General features: G+C 37.7%; 1 protein-coding gene across 1 annotated transcript in view; it reads right to left on the minus strand.

The window, feature by feature from the left end:
- The window catches only part of UBTD2 (ubiquitin domain containing 2), a 63,121-nt gene that overhangs the window by 19,455 nt on the left and 25,222 nt on the right, over positions 1-18,444 (minus strand). Inside the window, exon 2 of the mRNA XM_040445012.1 lies at positions 2,284-2,520. Coding sequence (XP_040300946.1) covers positions 2,284-2,520 — 237 coding nt within the window. The remainder of the gene's footprint in view (positions 1-2,283; positions 2,521-18,444) is intronic.

Genomic DNA, 18,444 nt, shown 5'->3' on the forward strand with positions numbered 1-18,444 from the left:
TTTTTTTTTTTTTTTTTTTTTTTTTTTTTTTTTTTTTAAAGTAGGCTTCACGCCCAGCACAGAGCCCAACACAGGACTTCAACTCACAAACTGTACATTAAGACCTGAGCTGAGTTCAAGAGTCAGATGCTTACCCAACTGAGCCACCCAGGTGCCCATAAAGTTAGTATCTGAAGACAAGATATAGAACTGAAAGAGGTAACAGAGCAAGATGATGTCCACCACCCCAATTATTATAAGAGGTAAAGAATTTAGAGGGTATTCATGAAAATCAGGACTAAAGAGTCATACTGAAATGACATTCAATTAAACATTTTTTAAATGTAGGAAGGATAATTTTTCCATCTGTGCAGAAAAAGTGATCTATATATAGTAGGTGCTCAATAAATGTTATTAACACAAGCCTATGCTAATAAGCTTTCATAATGAAGAACAGGACAGCTATGGAATATGTATTTAAAATTTTTTTTTAAATTTATTATTAAAAAAAATTTTTTTTAATGTTTATTTTTTAGAGAGACAGAGACAGAATGTGAGCAGCAGTGGGGCAGACAGAGAGGGAGACACAGAATCTGAAGTAGGCTCCAGGCTCTGAGCTGCCAGCACAGAGCCCGATGTGGGGCTCGAACTCACAAACCATGAGATCATGACCTGAGCTGAAGTTGGATGCTTAACCTACCAAGCCACCCAGGCGCCCCTAAATTTATTATTTTTGAGAGAGAGAGAGAGAGAGAGAGAGAGAGAGAGAGAGAGAGAGAGAGAGAGAAAGAATGCACACATGAGTGGGGAAGGGGTAGAGAGAGAGGCGGGGGGCAGGGATAGAGGATCCGAAGCAGGCTCTGTGGTGACAGCAGAGAGCCCAATGTGGGGCTCGAACTCACAAACCGTGAGATCATGACCTGGGCCAAAGTCGGACACTTAACAGACTGAGGCATCCAGGTGCCCCTGGAATATGTATTTTTAAAAGTTTCTTGGAAGCACAGTTAGTTCAGAAAATTAACAGAGATTTGGAAAACTGGGAAGGATACTATCTTTATTAAAGTTAAAATATCTTTATTTGAAAAGGAGTCAAAGGACATAAAGCAGATGATTAAACAGTGAAAAGCAGTGTTGTGAAAATGTAGACAAAAAGGGAGATATTGAAAAAGAAACAATGAAGATATAAATGAACAGAAAAGGATACAGAAGAACGCAGGTGATTATATACAGGACTAACTTGGAAAAATATTAATTTGAAAAACTAAAGAGAAAAATTTTATAAATACAGTATAAAATTAACACTTAAAGCTCAGCATACCATGAAAAATTTTGAAGTGTTTCTAATCAAAGAGACCAAGCAAGAGGATGTGCATGGGTCCAGCAGATATGTGTTCCTGGAAATACTCAAAGCTAATGGTGGTCCCTAGAGTCACATTCCTAAGCAAAAGAAAAAGGTTCTTCATAATGCTCAGGCCTGCAACCATAGAAAACTGTCCTTCAAAACATGCGACTTCTATGTTTAGTTTTTTTCATTTTGCTAAAAATAGGCTTGATGAGAAAGTATAAAGACTAAAGAAGCATCCACTGAGTCTCTAAGGCTTCTGAGATCTAAATTTGAGACTACTTCTCTAGTGCTGATAGGAAAGGAATAAAGTAGAAGCTCTAAAAGATTGGGGTAGGGGGTGGAGGGTCCTTGATGAAGAGCAAGGAAGTTTCTGAGGACGTAAGTTAGAAAATACAGGTTATTAAGCATTCTCTTTCATGAGATTAAAAATATTAAATCTTTCATTTTTATTTATTTGCAAGAGAAAGCACACAAGTGGGGGAGAGGGGCAAAGGGAGAGAGGGAGAGAGAATCCCAAGCAGGCTCCGTGCTCAGTGCAGAGCCCCATGCAGGGCTTGATCCCACAACCCTGGGACCATGACCTGAGCCAAAATAGAGTTGGATGCTCAACCAACTAAGCCACCCAAGCATACCCAAGATATTTAGATATTAAAAAATACATATATTGGGGCACCTAGCTGGCTCAGTCAGTGGACCATGCGACTCTTGATGTCAGGGTCATGGGTTCAAGGCCTTATGTTGGGCACAGCTTACTTAAAAAAAAAAATACACACATACACACACACAAAGTAAATCCACAAAGAAGCAAAGACACACGTGCCCCCCTGTGGGGGGGGGGGGGGGTGTGCAGGGAGGAGAATCATGCACAGCAAGTAAAATGAACACTTCACATTTGGTTTCTTGTTATTAGAAAGGAGCTGATTATGTTCCCCTTTGTCCCTGAGGGCCACCAAACCTACCATGTGGTAATGTTATGTTTGCACCATCAATGATTGCTTGTGCCAGTTCATGATCATTGCTCTCAAAAGCATGTGCTGCAGCCTTCAAGGCATCCCAAATCTCTTTACGGCCTTCAAAAGCTGGTGCAGTATCCCAAAATTCATCCCTCTTGCTGCGCAGCTGTCCATCTGTCATGGGATAATCACTTTTCCATTTGGGTTTCTCCTTTTTCAAAGGCTGGTTACGACCTAAAGCGACTGAGAAGAAAAATAAAAAGCTGATATGAAAACCAAAATTTATAAACAATGTATTAAAAGTGATCTGGTCAGTTCTCTTTGATTCACTCATCAAAATTATAGCTACAAGTTTGCCTACTAGTCATTCTTTTTTTTTTTAGTTTATTCATTTATTTTGAGAAAAACAGAGCGTGAGTGGGGATGGGCAGAGAGTGAGAGAATCTCAAGCAGGTTCTGAGCAGTCAGGGCAGAGCCTGACAGAGACTGAACTCCTGAAACCATGAGATCAAGACCTGAGCTGCTATCAATAACCAAATGAGCACCCAGGTGCCCCGCCTACTAGTTAATTCTTGCATTCTGAAATCTCCCTATTTAAATTTTTTTTAATGTTTTTTATTTATTTTTGAGAGACAGAGACAGGCGGAGCATGAGTGGGGGAGGGGCAGAGAGCAAACGGGAGACACGGGAGACACAGAATCCGAAGCAGGCTCTAGGCTCTGAGCTGTCAGCATACAGCCCGACACAGGGCTCAAACTCATGAACCGCAAGATCAGGACCTGAGCCGAAGTTGGATGCCTAACCGACTGAGCCACCCAGGGGCCCCTGAAATTTCCCTATTTTAGAACTACAAGAGCAAATGAGGACATTAGAAGGTTCTATCCAAAATGTCCATTGACAAGTTAGTAATTCTTTTCAACTCAGTTATGCCTTCTCCCCAGGATGACTTTAAAAATTACCCAGAAAAATAGCAATAAGGGTTTCATCAAACAATAACGGCAGTATTTTAAAAAGTCAAAGGATGACATAAAGAGAGGTAAGATATTAGGAAAAATGAAGTAGCAACATTAGCTGGACTCTCAGGACTCTGGACATACGAAGCCAGAAAGTAGGAACTGAGAAATCCCCAAGAAGGGAAAGACTGCTTTGTGGTGTCCAAAGAGCAGTCAAACCACCGGCTCCACACGAAGAAACCTAATCATAGGAGCATCCCCTGCACTTCAGTCAAGAAAGTGTAAATACTTTTCTCTGAAACCTATACAGGAGCTTATTTTGAAAGTAGTGAGGGAGAAGGTCAGAAATCAGGGCTTCACTCTTTGGAGAAAATAGGACTGAACAGGTGATCCTTGATAATGAACCAAGGGAGAAACTCCTGACTACAAGGAGCAGAAAAAAGAGGGCAAGAGTCCACTCCTCTGTTGCTGTAAAAGGCATCATAGCTCCTTAGAGAACGTCACATAGTAGTAGAGCTAGAACAAGTGTGATGTAAGTTTTTTGCACCCAGACACTTACCTGGCCTAGGATCACTGATCTCACACTGACATACAGAGCCATTCTTAATCTTATATGGAGCCATAAGTAAGAAATAGTTTGACAGATGGAAAAATAAGTAAAAAGAAAACTGAAGCTTGATGGAGTCTTGGGTAAGAGTGGGTGGAAAGTAAATGACACAGTGGTGGGAAGGAGAGGGTGTACATCAAAATTCAATGTTCTATATTTAAGAGCAGAAAGAATACTAATTTAAAAGAAATTATTCTCAAAATGGTTCTAAAGAGGCCATGAAATTAACCACTCCCTTACTGGCCCAGAGCCAAATAAATTTGAGCTGTTCATAACTCCAGTCCCTGGGCAATCTCTATACCCTATACCAAGCTATGTTCCTGATGACAGAACTAATACTGCCAAATGTGTCTGGTTTGACACTTGGATTAAACCATGCTCTCTCCCCCCAAACTGGCCATTTTGTCTCAAGGCAGCAAACATGAGATCTCATCTTCTACCTTCAGAACAGCACATCATGTCACTGCCAGCTGTTTTCTCTTAAAACATTCAGTGTTTTGACTCCTTGTACTTTTCGGCTCTGTAACTTATCCTAGTAAAATGCCAACCAGTTGAGTTCTAAAAGGGTATGAACAGCAGAGTAGGAAAACTGTCTATTTAGTAGCAAAGCTAGAAATAGAATCCAAGTCTCTTTATTTAACAGGTATTTACTGAACGTCCACTAAGGGTAACACTATAGGTGTGTGTATCTGTTTTTTGTTTTGTTTTGTTTTTTAATTTTTTTTTTCAACGTTTATTTATTTTTGGGTCAGAGAGAGACAGAGCATGAACGGGGGAGGGGCAGAGAGAGAGGGAGACACAGAATCGGAAACAGGCTCCAGGCTCTGAGCCATCAGCCCAGAGCCCGACGCGGGGCTCGAACTCACGGACCGTGAGATCGTGACCTGGCTGAAGACGGACGCTTAACCGACTGTGCCACCCAGGCGCCCCTGTGTGTATGTAGTTTAATTCAAATGTGAGGAACACAATCTATACTAAAGATTTTCCCTTGCATCTTCCAAATAATAAATGTATACAGAGCATTATTCTCTAAAAGGTGTTCACAATAATGTCAGATAATCGCAATCTACTGGTTCTACCAAAAGGTAAAATGAAAGGCAAAATTTATTTTCTGCTGTATTAGCCTTTAAAGTCAGAAATAACTTAGGGACAACACTCAGTATTATTAGTTTACTGAACAGACAGTAGAGGGCAGGATACAATAGGTAAATACCGCCCCCCCCCCCTTTTTTTAAGTAGTCTTCATGCCCAGCACGGAGCCCAAAGTAGGGCTTGAACTCAGGACCCTGAGATCAAGACCTGAGCCGAGATCAAGAGTCAGATGCTTGGGCGCCTGGGTGTCTGAGCCAGTTAAGTGTCCAACTCTTGATTTCAGCTGGGCTTTGATTGTGATCTCATGGTTCATGAGTTCAAGCCTCATATTGGACTCTGTGCTGAGAGCATGGAGCCTGTTTGGGTTTCTCTCTCTGTCCCTCCCTGCTCATGTGCTCTCTCAAAATAAATAAATAAAACCTAACAACAACAAAGAGAGAAACTCAGTGGATGAGCCACCCAGGCACCCTGGTAAATGCTTATTTGAATAGGTATCTATTCAACATTCAAATTAGTATCTATTATTCAAAGTTATCTATTCAATAATCAAATAAGATACCCATTTGAATAAAGTTTTGAGTCTTCCTGAGTAGTTCCAGAGAACTGTCTAGCCTCACATATATCAAACATATCAGAGAGATAACTAGTTGTAATTCTGTCAATGTGAGAGAATTGCAAAGCAAAGGCAGAAACAACAAAACCTGAACAATCTCAGTACCTACACCCAAGAAACCTAAAGAGGCCCTCAGAGGGACCAAAAAGAAAAACAATAAAGATAGAAAATACTTTGGAAAAAGTAAAAGCCCCTTCCCTACAAATATGAGGTGGATTTTACCTCCCTCCACATAGAGAAGTTTTAAGAACTCCCATAAAAAAAACGTGATGCATTATGCTTCTTAAGGATAATCATTCCAAATCCATTTCAAATCTATATGCTGTAAAGTTCCAAAGTAATTGCTTTATGTAAAAGCAAGTAAGACAAAATAAATGCTTGTGACATCAAGTAAGCCTCCTTTTCTCTGTCTAGGTCTCTGTTTTTCTCCGTATCACAAACATATGTAATAAAGAATGTCTTTCTATTAAATGTCCATTATTAAAATACTTAAGCCTTTACAACATATTATTTTAGTGCAACCATTGAGCAGTGATTTTTCACTAAAAAATATGAGGTTAAAAGCTTCATCATTTTAAACTAAATGCAGTTTGTTGCCTAACTTACCTTTGTTAAATAAACTGGAGAAAAAATGGATATTTAGCAATTAATGTTTAGCATAATTTAGCATTTAAAGTATGCTCTTATGAAAACATGAAAATATTTAGGGTTTTATGAGGATTTTAATATCTGTAAAGCACTAATAAAAATCATTAGTATATAATAAATTACAAATAAGTGTTTGCTAAGTAAAAATAAATTTGGGACCGCTATATAAAATAAAAAACCTTAAGACATTTTTGCAAAAATACACAGGCTAAGTCTTTTTTCTTTTCATACCTTCTGAATAGAACCTGACATTCTGAGAATTTGACATCAAGTACCTCCCTTAATTTTGAAAAGAAATGTTCTATGACTGTCATGCTCTTCCTATGTGTTCATCAGAGTATTTTTTTAGGAATTGGTCATCAAATGTGCTATGATTTTAGCCAATACTATAAACCTTTATTTCTGAAAATACCTGGACACAGAAATGAGTCTCGCAGCTAAGAAGCTGTTTTTTTTTTTAACCAAGTCAACCATTTTCAATTATGAAGGGAAAGATGTAAACTATGTATACTTAATTAGATTACATCTTATGCTCTGAAACTTTCAGATTTACCTGTTTCACACATCAATCTGACTCCTGATACCGAGAGAGATGCTCATTATCATTCATGTATCTGGGACTAAGTACAGTATTATGCTCTAACAATAAATTTAAAGACAGGACACAGTTCTTATTCCCTAAATTTCTGATTTAAATTGCAGGCAATCAACCACATTAAGTTTATTCCATGGTTTAACATACAACAAAAGATTAATGAAGAAATCTAATTTTATTATTTCAGAAAATACACTTCTTTCCCCCATCAATCCACAGTTACTTTTTAAAACTTTGCCAAAAACTCACCTTCTGAGAAGCCTCTTTAAAAAAAATTTTTTTTTAATGTTTATTTTGAGGGAGAGAGAGAGAGAGAGAGAGAGAGAGAAAGAGAGAGAGGGAGAGAGAGAGGGAGGGAGGGAGGGAGTGAGGGAGGGAGGGAGGGAGACACGTAATCCAAAGCAGGCTCCAGGCTCTGAGCTGTCAGCACAGAGCCCGAACCAGGGCTCAAACCCATGAACAGTGAGATCGTGACCTGAGCAGAAATCAGACGCCCGGGGGAAGCCTCTTAATCACCCTCATCTACTTATCTTATCTTTCCTTATAACTATTCAACACTTCTTCCCACTCTGACAAACAGATCTAACATGCAGAAAACCCAAGAAAGGTCTGCTTCTCAGATCCAAATAGCAACATAATCTTAAATATTTAGTTTTACACAATTGAATGAATTTTGCACAAAATTCACTTTGACATTTTGATAAAAAACAATGATCTCCAAAATGAAGTATGTTGATAGTTATTTTCCTGCTTTTGGTTCCTCTCTTTTGGTTTCCTCCCTCTTGGTTTCCTGATTTAATACTGAGACTCTTCAAATGAATAAAGGAGAAGCCATAATGTATAAGGTAAACATCAAGATCCGACTCAAGTAATAATAGCTTTAACAGACTGAAAACTAGAGCATCAGTTTTGCTAACACAACAGCCTAAGGGAAAAGACTGAATATTTAAAGAGATCACCATCAAAGGACAAAATGTTGTTTAACAGAATTCTAAAAACTTGAAAGCAGCAAGGAATAGGATTGGGATAATGTTCCTATATTTAGATTGAGTCTGAAGATCATGAAAACTAAAGGGAAATTTTTGTTACTCCCAAGAGTTAAGAATAGATCCTACAGAACTCTTCCACAACAGATGGTGCTAGCCTAAAAGGATACTCGTATTTTATTCTCATGTAAATTTAGAACACACTACACAAACACACACACACACAACATACATTCCCTTTACCTAAAGCAACTGTCAAAATAAAAATAGGGATATGGGGATTAAAATCCTTAAACTAAGAGCATCAACATGGCCAACTGTCAAAACCATACCCATAAGTTCTCTAATATCTGAGAATCTAGATGTGGAAGAGACCTTAGATGGTACCAGCCAACCTTACTATTTGACAGGAAGGGAAATAAGACCTAAGGAGGTTAAACAACTTGCTCAAGATCAAAAAGAGCCAGAACTCAAACCCAGATGACTAGATTCAAAGTCCAGAGCTCTCTTTCCATTATAGCACTCCATGTCTCACTTGGGCTGAGAAATGTATTTTCTTTTACATACCAAATCAATTACAAGCTTCATTTAAAATAAAGCATGTGTTGAGTCGTTTTCTAGTGATCCATCTTTCACAGACTTATTTTAGGACCAATGGAATATCTCTGGAGAAAGAAAAAGTTAACTGAGCAGCACCAAATCCCCAACCTAATTCATTTCTTTGGAGATAACACGCTCACCAAAGAGGAATTCTATAATAAAGGAGAAGCTAATGCAGTTTTCTGGTCTGTCAGCTTCAACTTATAAGTACTCAGCATCTATAGCTGATTAGGCACTAAAGATCACATGTATACGTACTTATCTACGTAAGTTAAATACACCATTTTTAATGCTATCTTATAAAAAATAGAAACAAGAACTTTGACCATGCTCCCATCCTACAGTTTATAAAAATTAAGCAGTTAATTTTATAGCTACAATATAAGATATAATTTTAAAGACATACATATAATTTCTAATGTTGTCTGAGCTAGCTTTATTGATGGGCAGGGGGGGAAAGTAAATATAATGACTTCCTGGCCTGTTTTTCAGAGTATAAATCCACTTACCAATGGCCTGAGCATATAAACAGGCAACAGGAATGCCAACTTAGAACAAAGTATGCCAAAGGACTTTTCTTAATGGGCGAGTCTTAATAAAAATGTTACAAAAGCATACATTAAATCCCACAAACGTACACGGAAAGCCCCAACTTTATTTGGAAGGCTAAAATTACATAAAATTGGAACTAAGAAAATGGTCGCTTAACAGAAGCCCACTGTACCTTCTAAAGTAATAAGTGCAATTTTCAGAGGATTCTACTGGGTAGGGGGGAATAGCTTTATCTAGAATTACAGTCTTTGGAATCTAGGGACTTTTACTTCTATTAATTTATGGGTAATCCTAGGGAGGGGTTAGCACACATAAGTCAAGGATGCCCATCATCTCCACAAATATTTAACATTGTTTTGAAAGTGTTAGCGCAATCAGAACAAAGCAATCAAAAGCATAATAACCAGAAGGGAAGAAGTAAAACCATCTCTAATTGCAGTATGATTGGAAAATACAAGAAAATCAGTGCTAAAATTAAATAAGAAAAAATCAGTATGATAATGGGATATAAAATATAAGCCTTATATACATAAAATACCCAGCTAGAAGAGATAATGGAAGAAATGGTCCCATTTATAACGGTAATAGAAAAAACAAAATATTTTGAATGCAACACCTGTTATCGGGATGCATTTTTTAAACTCCTGAAAGACCCCTAAGTAGACTAGACTTGAACAAAATGAAGACATCTCTTATACTTGGGATGTTAACATTATAAAGATGTCAATTCTTCCCAAGTTATCTACATTTAACATGTTTCCAATGAAAATAATTAAAAAAAAAAAAACTTCCTGAAGCTAGATGAGTGGATTTTTTTTTAAGTTTATTTATTTTGAGAGAGAGAGAGAGAGAGAGAGAGAGAGAGAGAGAGGCAGAGAGAGAAGGGAAGAGAGAATCCCAAGCAGGCTCCATGCTCAGTGCAGAGCCCAACATGGGGCTCCATCCCATGACCACAGGATCATGACCTGCAGAAATCAATAGTTGGATGCTCAACCAACTGAGCCACCCAGGTGCCCCAAAGTTGTGACAATTCTTTCAAATGATTCAGCTGTTAAAAGGGGGAGTGTGTGTGACTGTATAAACACATACACATATATACACAAAAGAGAAAAATGTAAATACAGCAAAATGTTAACTACTAAATTTACATGGGAAGTACACGAATATTCATCGTACTATTTTTTCATGCTTGAATATTTTCACAATAAAACCTTTTTGGTAAAAACTCAAACGGTGAGAAGCAGTTAAGACCTGAATTCAATATTTAAGGTACTTCAGTTCTGATCAGTTCTTGATACTCAATGTTATGTTTACATAACTGTTTAAGTTCCCCATGTTTGATTATAATAAAGGATCAGAGAACTCTAAGTGTATACCACACCAAGCACATAATTCAGAAGCTAAATCTGTGCTACTCAAACTTCCAGTTTCAGAGTTCTATTTATATGTGTATGGCTTTTTGGCATATGCCTAATCCACTCTTATATATTCCCATGTCCAGGTTCCTGTGCCTATCCTTAAGAAAATAATAAAAAGCAGAAACCAAAGAAATTGAAAACAGAAAAAAAAAGAAAAATCATGAAGGCAAAAGCTGACTTAAAAACAAAATCAATAAATTGATAAACCTCTAGCCAGAATGACCAAGGGGGGGAGGTGGTGACAAAAATTACAACATAAGAATGAAAGAGGTGGTATCATTAGAGATCCAGCAGATATTTAAGGGATAATGAAGGTGTATTTACTCAGGAAAAAAGGGATAACTTGACTAGCTCCATATGTACTAAAGAGATTTTGTCTTTAAAAACTTCCTGACAAAGGAAACTCCAGGCCCAGATGGGATTACTGAATTCTACCAACACAAACAAGAAATAATATGGAGCTCCTGGTGGCTCAGTCAGTTAAGCCTCCGACTTTGGCTCAGGTCATGATCTCATGTTTGTGGGTTTGGCCCCACATCGGGCTTTGCGCTGTCAGCATGGAACCTGCTTTGGATTCTCTATCTCCCTCTCTCTCTCTGTACCTCCCCTGCTCATGCTCTCTCTCAAAAATTAAACATTAAAAAAATAATAATAAAATAAAAAAAGAAATGATACTAATTACTCACACTTTCATAAAACAAAAGAGAAAGGAATACTCCCTAATTCAATTTATGGGGTCACAACTGCAAAAAATAAAATATAAAAAAACTATAAACAAGTATTCCTCATAAACACAGATGCAAAGATGAAATAAAGACCTTATCAGCCATATAAAGACTGAAAGATCTCGGGGTGCCTGGGTGGCTCAGTCAGTTAAGTGTCTGACTTTGGCTCAGGTCATGATCTCTCGGTTTGAGGGTTCGAGTCCCACGTCAGGCTTTGTGTTGACAGCTCAGAGCCTGGAGCTTGCTTCAGATTCTGTGTCTCCCCCTCTCTCTGCCCCCTCCTGCTCACACTCTGTCTCTTTCTCAAATATAAACAAACATTTAAAAAAAAAAAAAAGACTAAGAATTTATCACCTACATACCTGTACCCAAATATTACAAAGTACTTTGGGCAGAAAGAAAATGGTAACAGATGGAAACCTAAATCTACACAAAGGAATGGGGACCATTACAAATGGTTAACTACATGGACAAATATAAAAGACATTTTAAGTTATTTTTCAAACCTCCTTACAAAGTAATTGAGTGATGGGGTGCCAGGGTGGCTCAGTAGGTTGAGTGTCCCAACTCTTGATTTCAGCTCAAGTTATTATCTCAAAGTTTGTGGGATCAAGCCCAGTGTCAGTGGGGAGCCTATTTGGGATCCTCTCTCTCCCTCTCTCTGCTCTTCCTCTCCTCATGCTCTCTCTCAAAATAAATACATAAGCTTAAAAAAAATTGAGTGCTATCACCAGAAAAGATAGAGTAAGAACTTTTTTTTTTTTTTAATATTTATTTTGTGTGCGTGCGAGAGTGAGAGAGACAGACAGACAGACAGAATCCAAAGCAAGGCTCCAGGCTCTGAGTTGTCAGCACAGAGCCCAACACGGGGCTCCAAACCCACAGACTGTGAGATTATGATCTGAGCCAAGGTTGGGACACTTAACCAACTGAGCCACCCAGGTGCCCAAAGGACTTCTGAAAATCTTCTCTATAAATGCAATGAGAACATTGGCAAAAATTGTCAAAATAAACTTCAGAAATTTGGAAATTAACCAAAGACCTCTTACAATCCAGGGAGGATTTACTCCTCCTTATTCAAGAAAAAGTGCTGAATTTTGGTAAAAACCATGAGTATTGTGGTATTTTAACATGCCTTGATCAATTCCCCTCTCCCCAGCTCCAAGGCAGACTTGAGAACCAACAGACAGCAATCACAGTGAAAGCCACCAGCCCCACAGCCAAGGGAGGGGTCTCATGGGGTTGGAGCTCTTTAAAAGCCCCAATCCCAAACAAACAAACAAACAAACAAACAGTCGTTTTTGGCCTATGTGGAAGTTCTCTGGGAAATATTACTCATAGGGCTTCTCTTTATTTGACCTAACTTACAGCTCTCCCAGGATGAACAGCCTTTTCCTGGGGCATTTGTCAAAAACTATAAGCAGAAATTGTTTAACACTAAACCTGCAAGAGGCAGTGAAACATTTGGGGCAAGCAAGAAGGTAATCAAAGATGAGGAATGAGATGTCCAGAAAAACTGACGTATTTCTGGGAATCTAAAAGGCTGTTCATGCATAGAACTGTGCATATTCAGGGACTGTGTACATGTTTAGGAAAGACAAGAGAATATCCTAAGGTCTTATTTCTGATTGATATTGAGGCTCTGTACAAGTAGGAAATAAAGGCTAAGGTACAGCAGTACCAATATGAGCCCCAATATGTGAGCCCCAATATGAACACAGAACCATGTAGCAAAGAATAGGACAATTATTGATTCTGCACTTTTAAGGAAATATGTAAACAACCATTAGCTCACCACTAAACTAAGCAGAGACTTCAGTGGCCATACCTAACAAAGAATACAAACTTCACAGAATTAGTTCAGTAAAGTCAGTAAAAAAACAAAAAAACAGTAATAATAACAAACCCTGAGGGAGAGAGAATTTGAAATCAAGGGTTGTCATGTAGTATCTTAAATGTTCAGTTTTCAACCAAAAAAATTATGAGACATGCAAAGAATGTATGGTCCACACACAGGGGAGGGGGCAGCAGATAAAAGAAAGTCTCTGTCACTGAGAAAGTCCAGACATTGGACTTACAAGACAAGGAATTTAAGCTATCTTAAATATGTTCAAAGAACTAAAGGAAACCATGTGTAAAGAACTAGAAGAATGAGAGTAAGTCTTAATAAAGAGAAATTATTTTTTGGAGTATAGTTGACACACAATATTACATTAGTTTCAGGTGCACAATACTGATTCAACATCTCTATTCCTTATGCTATGCTCACCACAAATGTTAGCTACATTCGTCACCACACAACACTATTACAATATCATTGACTGTAGTCCCTATGCTGTGCATTTCTGTGACTTGTTCATTCCATAATTGGAAGCCTGTAGCTCCCACTTGCCTTTATCCATTTTGCTTCCTCCACCCCCCAAGAGATAGAAATTATTTTTAAAATGATGAAGTTGAAAGTGCAATAACAGGGACACTTGGGTGGCTCAGTCAGTTAAACGTCCGAGTTCAGCTCAGGTCATGATCTTGCAGTTCATGGGTTCAAGCCCCATGTCAAGCTCTGTGCTGACAGCTCAGAGCCTGCAGCCTGCTTCGGATTCTGTGTTTCCCTTCCCTCTCTCTCTGCCCCTTTCCTGGTCATGCTCTGTCTCTCAAAAATAAGTAAAAGTTGAAAGAAAGAACAAAAGGAAGGAAGGAAGGAAGGAAGGAAGGAAGGAAGGAAGGAAGGAAGGAAGGAAGGAAAGAAGGAAGAGCAATAACAATGAAAAAGAAGTCACTGGAGAGACTTAATAACAGATTTGAGCAGGCGGAAGAATCAGTGAACATGAAGATAGGTCCTTTAAGCTGATCTACTCTGAGGAACATTAAAAAAAAAAAAAAAAACAAAGAAAATGAGCAAAATCTCAAGAGATCCTGATAAGGGTGTAACCATCAAGATTACCAATACACATACACATAATATGAGTACTAGAAGGAGAGAGAAGGGGCACCTGGGTGGCTCAGCTGTTTCAGTGTCCAACTCCTGATTTCACCTCAGGTCACAATCTTGGAGTTTGTGAGATCAAGCCTCATGTGGGACTCTGCACTGACAGCATGGAGCCTGCTTGGGATTCTCTCTCTGCCACTCTCTTGTGCTCGCACACTATCTCTCTCTCTCTCTCTCTCTCTCTCAAATAAACATTAAAACAAAGAAGAGGAAGAAGAACAAGAGAGAAAAAGGTACAACGAGTATTGGAAAAATAATGGCCCCAAACTTCTTATATATGATGAAATACATTGATCTATATATACAAGAGATCCCTACCTAGACATATAATAAAACAGTCAAAAGCCAAATACAGAGATCTTTTTAAAAAAATATTTTATTTTTATTTAAGTAATCTCTACACCCAAGGTGGGGCCCTAACTCATGACCCTGAAATCAAAAGTCTCATGCTTTTCCCACTGAGTCTCCCAGGTGCCCCACATATAGTACATATTGTTGTTTTCTTTTTCTTTTTTGTTTTTAATGTTTTTATTTATTTTTGAGACAGAGAGAGACAGAGCATGAGCAGGGGAGGGGCAAAGAGAGAGGGAGACACAGAATCCGAAGCAGGCTCCAGGCTCTGAGCTGTCAGCACAGAGCCCAACACAGGGCTCGAACTCACAGACCACGAGATCATGATCTGAGCCAGTCGGAGACTTAACCGACTAAGCCACCCAGGCGCCCGTTGTTTTCTTTTTTAAGTTTATTTATTTTCAGAGAGAGGAAGCATGAGTGGGGGAGTGGCAGAGAGAGGGGGAGAGAGAGAATCCCAAGCAGGCTCTACACTGTCAGTGCAGAGCCTGATATGGGGCTCAAACTCTGGAAACGTAAGGTCATGACCTGGGCTGAAAACAAGAGTCGGATGCTTAACCAACTAAGCCACCCAGGAGCCCCCAAAGAGAAGATCTTTAAAGAACAAGAAGGAACTCTCACATACAAGACATCCTCAAAAAGTTTAACAACTGATTTCTCATCAGAAGCCACAGAGGACAGAAGGCAGTGAGATGGATATTCAAAATAATGAAAAGAAGAGTGTGTTAACCAAGAATTCTATATCCACCAAAAAGTATCTTTTGAAAATTATGGAGAAAGTAAAATATGCCCAGATAAACAAAAGCTGAGAGGTTTTGTTGCTAGCAGACTAGCTCTGCAAAAAAAACCCCAAAAAACAAACAAACAAAAAAAACAACTATAGGAAGTCCTTCAGGCTGGAACAAAATGATATTCGACAGTAATGTGAATATACATTTAGAAATAAAAAAAACATCAGTAAAGGTAAATTTACATATGCAAATTTACTCAGTTCAGTATAAAACCCAGCAAATATAGATTTTTCACTTGAAATTGTTTCTTCTTATTTGATCTAAAGGACATGTGTATAAAGCAATAATTATAAATCTGTGTTCATGAGCATACAATGTACAATAAAACCTTGATTTGCAAGCATAATTCATTCCAGAAACATACTTGTAATCCAAAGCGCTTGTATATCAAAGCAAATTTCCCCATAAGAAATAATGGAAACTCAGATGATTTGTTCCACAATGGAAAAATATTCATAAAAAAATGATTACAATACTGTATTATACAAAATAATAAAGAAAATACAAAATATAAAGAAAAATAAGTAAATTAACCTGCACTTACCTTTGAAAACCTTTGTGGCTGATGTGAGGGAAACAAGAGTAAGGAGAGTTATTGTGTAGGACAACTCTCACTATCACTAACAGAATCCCTGCTATCACCTCAACAGAATCTTTTTCTGCATGCAGACCACTATATATACTCACACAGATGTTGACTACAGTACAGTAGTAATAAATTCTTGTTATATACTGTATTTAATGTAACTGGCAATAATGCAGCAGAGGAAAAGGGCCTCTATCTGCAGAGAGCCTGATCTAGAATGGAGCAAAGCATTCCTAAGCTTACTCTTGCACAGAAAAGCAAAGGACTGTCCATAGGTGCTTTGAAGTGACAAAAATTACACTAATGTCAGTTGTGGGCACCTTCCAACATTCTGGAAAATCACAGATTTCTGCCAAACACCACAGCCTGAGTCCAAGCAACCAAGCATGAGAGATGATCACCCCCAATCCCACACACACACACGCACACACACACAGAGAGAGAGAGAGAGAGAGAGAGAGAGAGAGAGAGAGAGAGAGAGAGAAAAGAACCACTGGCTCATTTTTCATCATGTGACATTTGGTGCCAGGTACTACTCGTATTGCAAGACACTGCTCGCTTATCAAGTTAAAATTTATTAGAAATGTTTGCTCATCTTGTGGAACACCTGCAGAACAAGGAAGTCGCAATTCAAGGTTTTATTATATAAAGATGTAATTTGTATGTTAACAAGAGCACAAAGGAGGGAGGGGAAGGAGCTTTGTACAAGTTTTTATGTGCTACTGAAATTACATTGCTTTCAATTAGATTGTTATAAATTGTTAATTATAATCTCCAGAGCAACCACTAGGAAAACGATGCAAAAATATATAGCAAAAGAAATGACAAAGAAATTAAAATGATACACTAGAAAAATATCTATTTAACACTAAATAAGCCATTAATAGACAGACAGAAGAAAAAAGGAATACAACATATAGCAACCCCCCCAGAAAATGGCAAATATAAATTCTATTTTACTAGTATTAACATGAAATATAAATATTAAGCATTCTAATCAAAATGTTGAAATTTACAAAAGCTCCTGGCCAGCTCAGTCACAGAGCATGCAACTCTTGAACATGGGGTCGCAGGTTCTAGCCCCTTGTTGGGCATGGAGGTTACTTAAAAAAAATTTTTTTAATCTTAAAAAAATGTTGAAATTTACAGAATTGGACCAAAAAACCATCATTCAACTATATGCTACCCACAAGATACACTTTAGAATGAAAAACACATTTAAGTTGAAAGCAAAAAATGGAAAAAAAATATACCACACAGGGAATCACCAAAAGAGAGCTGGCATGACTAGGTTTGTATCAGACAAAACAGACTTTAACACAAACATTTTTACTAAAGACAAAGAAGGACATTTTATAATAAACAGGTCAATTTATCAGGAAAATATAACAATTATAAACATGTATGTACTTAACAACAAGAGTCCCAGAATATATGAAGGAAATAACCGACAGAATTGAAGGGATAAAGTTCTACAGTAATAGTTGGAAATTATAATACTCCATTTTCAATAACGAATAGAATAGCCAAAGAGAAGACTTGAACAATATTATAAACCAAGTAAACCTAACAGATTGATATACAGAACATTTCACCAACAACAGCAAAAATACGTATCTGTCTTAAGTGCACGTGGAAATTCTCCAGGACAGACTAATAAATTAGGCCAGAAAACCAGTCTCAATAAACTTCAGACTGAAATCATACAACATATAGTCTCTGACCATAATGGAATAAAGGTGGAAACCAATAAAAAAGACAACTGGAAAAGTCACAAATATATAATATGGAAATTAAACAACACACTCATATCCAATGGATCAATTAAGAAATCACAAGGAAATGAGAAAAGACGAATGAAAACAAAAACACAAAATCTAAAAACTCGCAAGATACAGCAAAAGCAATATTCACAGGGGAATTCAGAACTAGAAATGTTTACATTTAAAAAGAAGAAAACTCTCAATCAATAACCTAACTACACACCTTAAGGAACCATAAACCCAAAGCTAGCAGAAGTAAGGTAATAATAAAGATTAGAGCAGAGGTAAATAAAATACAGAACAGAGAAACAACAGAGAGATTCAACAAAACCAAAAACTAGTCCTTTGAAAAGACCAACAAAATTGTCAAATTTGTAGCTTGACTAAGAATAAAAAAGACACAAGTAACTAAAATGAGAAACAAAAGTACAGATATTATGGCTAAATTTACAGGAATAAAAAAAGATTATAATACTAGAATACTATGTGGTACACCAGCAAATTAAACAACTTAGATGAAATGGACAAGTTCTCAGAAATAAATTATCAAAACTGATTTAAGAAGAGAGGTTGGGAATGCAAGCTGGTGCAGCTACTCTGGAAAACAGTATGGAGATTCCTCAAAAAACTAAAAATAAAACTACCCTACAACCCAGCAATTGCACTACTAGGCATTTATCCATGGGATACAGGTGTGCTGTTTCGAAGGGACACATGCACCCCCATGTTTATAGCAGCACTATCAACAATAGCCAAATTATGGAAAGAGCCCAAATGTCCATCAATGGATGAGTGGATAAAGAAGATGTGGTATATGTATATACAATGGAGTATTACTCGGCAATCAAAAAGAATGAAATTTTGCCATTTGCAACTACGTGGATGGAACTGGAGGGTATTA

The sequence above is a fragment of the Herpailurus yagouaroundi genome, unplaced genomic scaffold (assembly GCF_014898765.1).
Source record: "Herpailurus yagouaroundi ecotype Mexico unplaced genomic scaffold, PumYag 29, whole genome shotgun sequence".
In the NCBI taxonomy this organism is placed as follows: domain Eukaryota; kingdom Metazoa; phylum Chordata; class Mammalia; order Carnivora; family Felidae; genus Herpailurus; species Herpailurus yagouaroundi.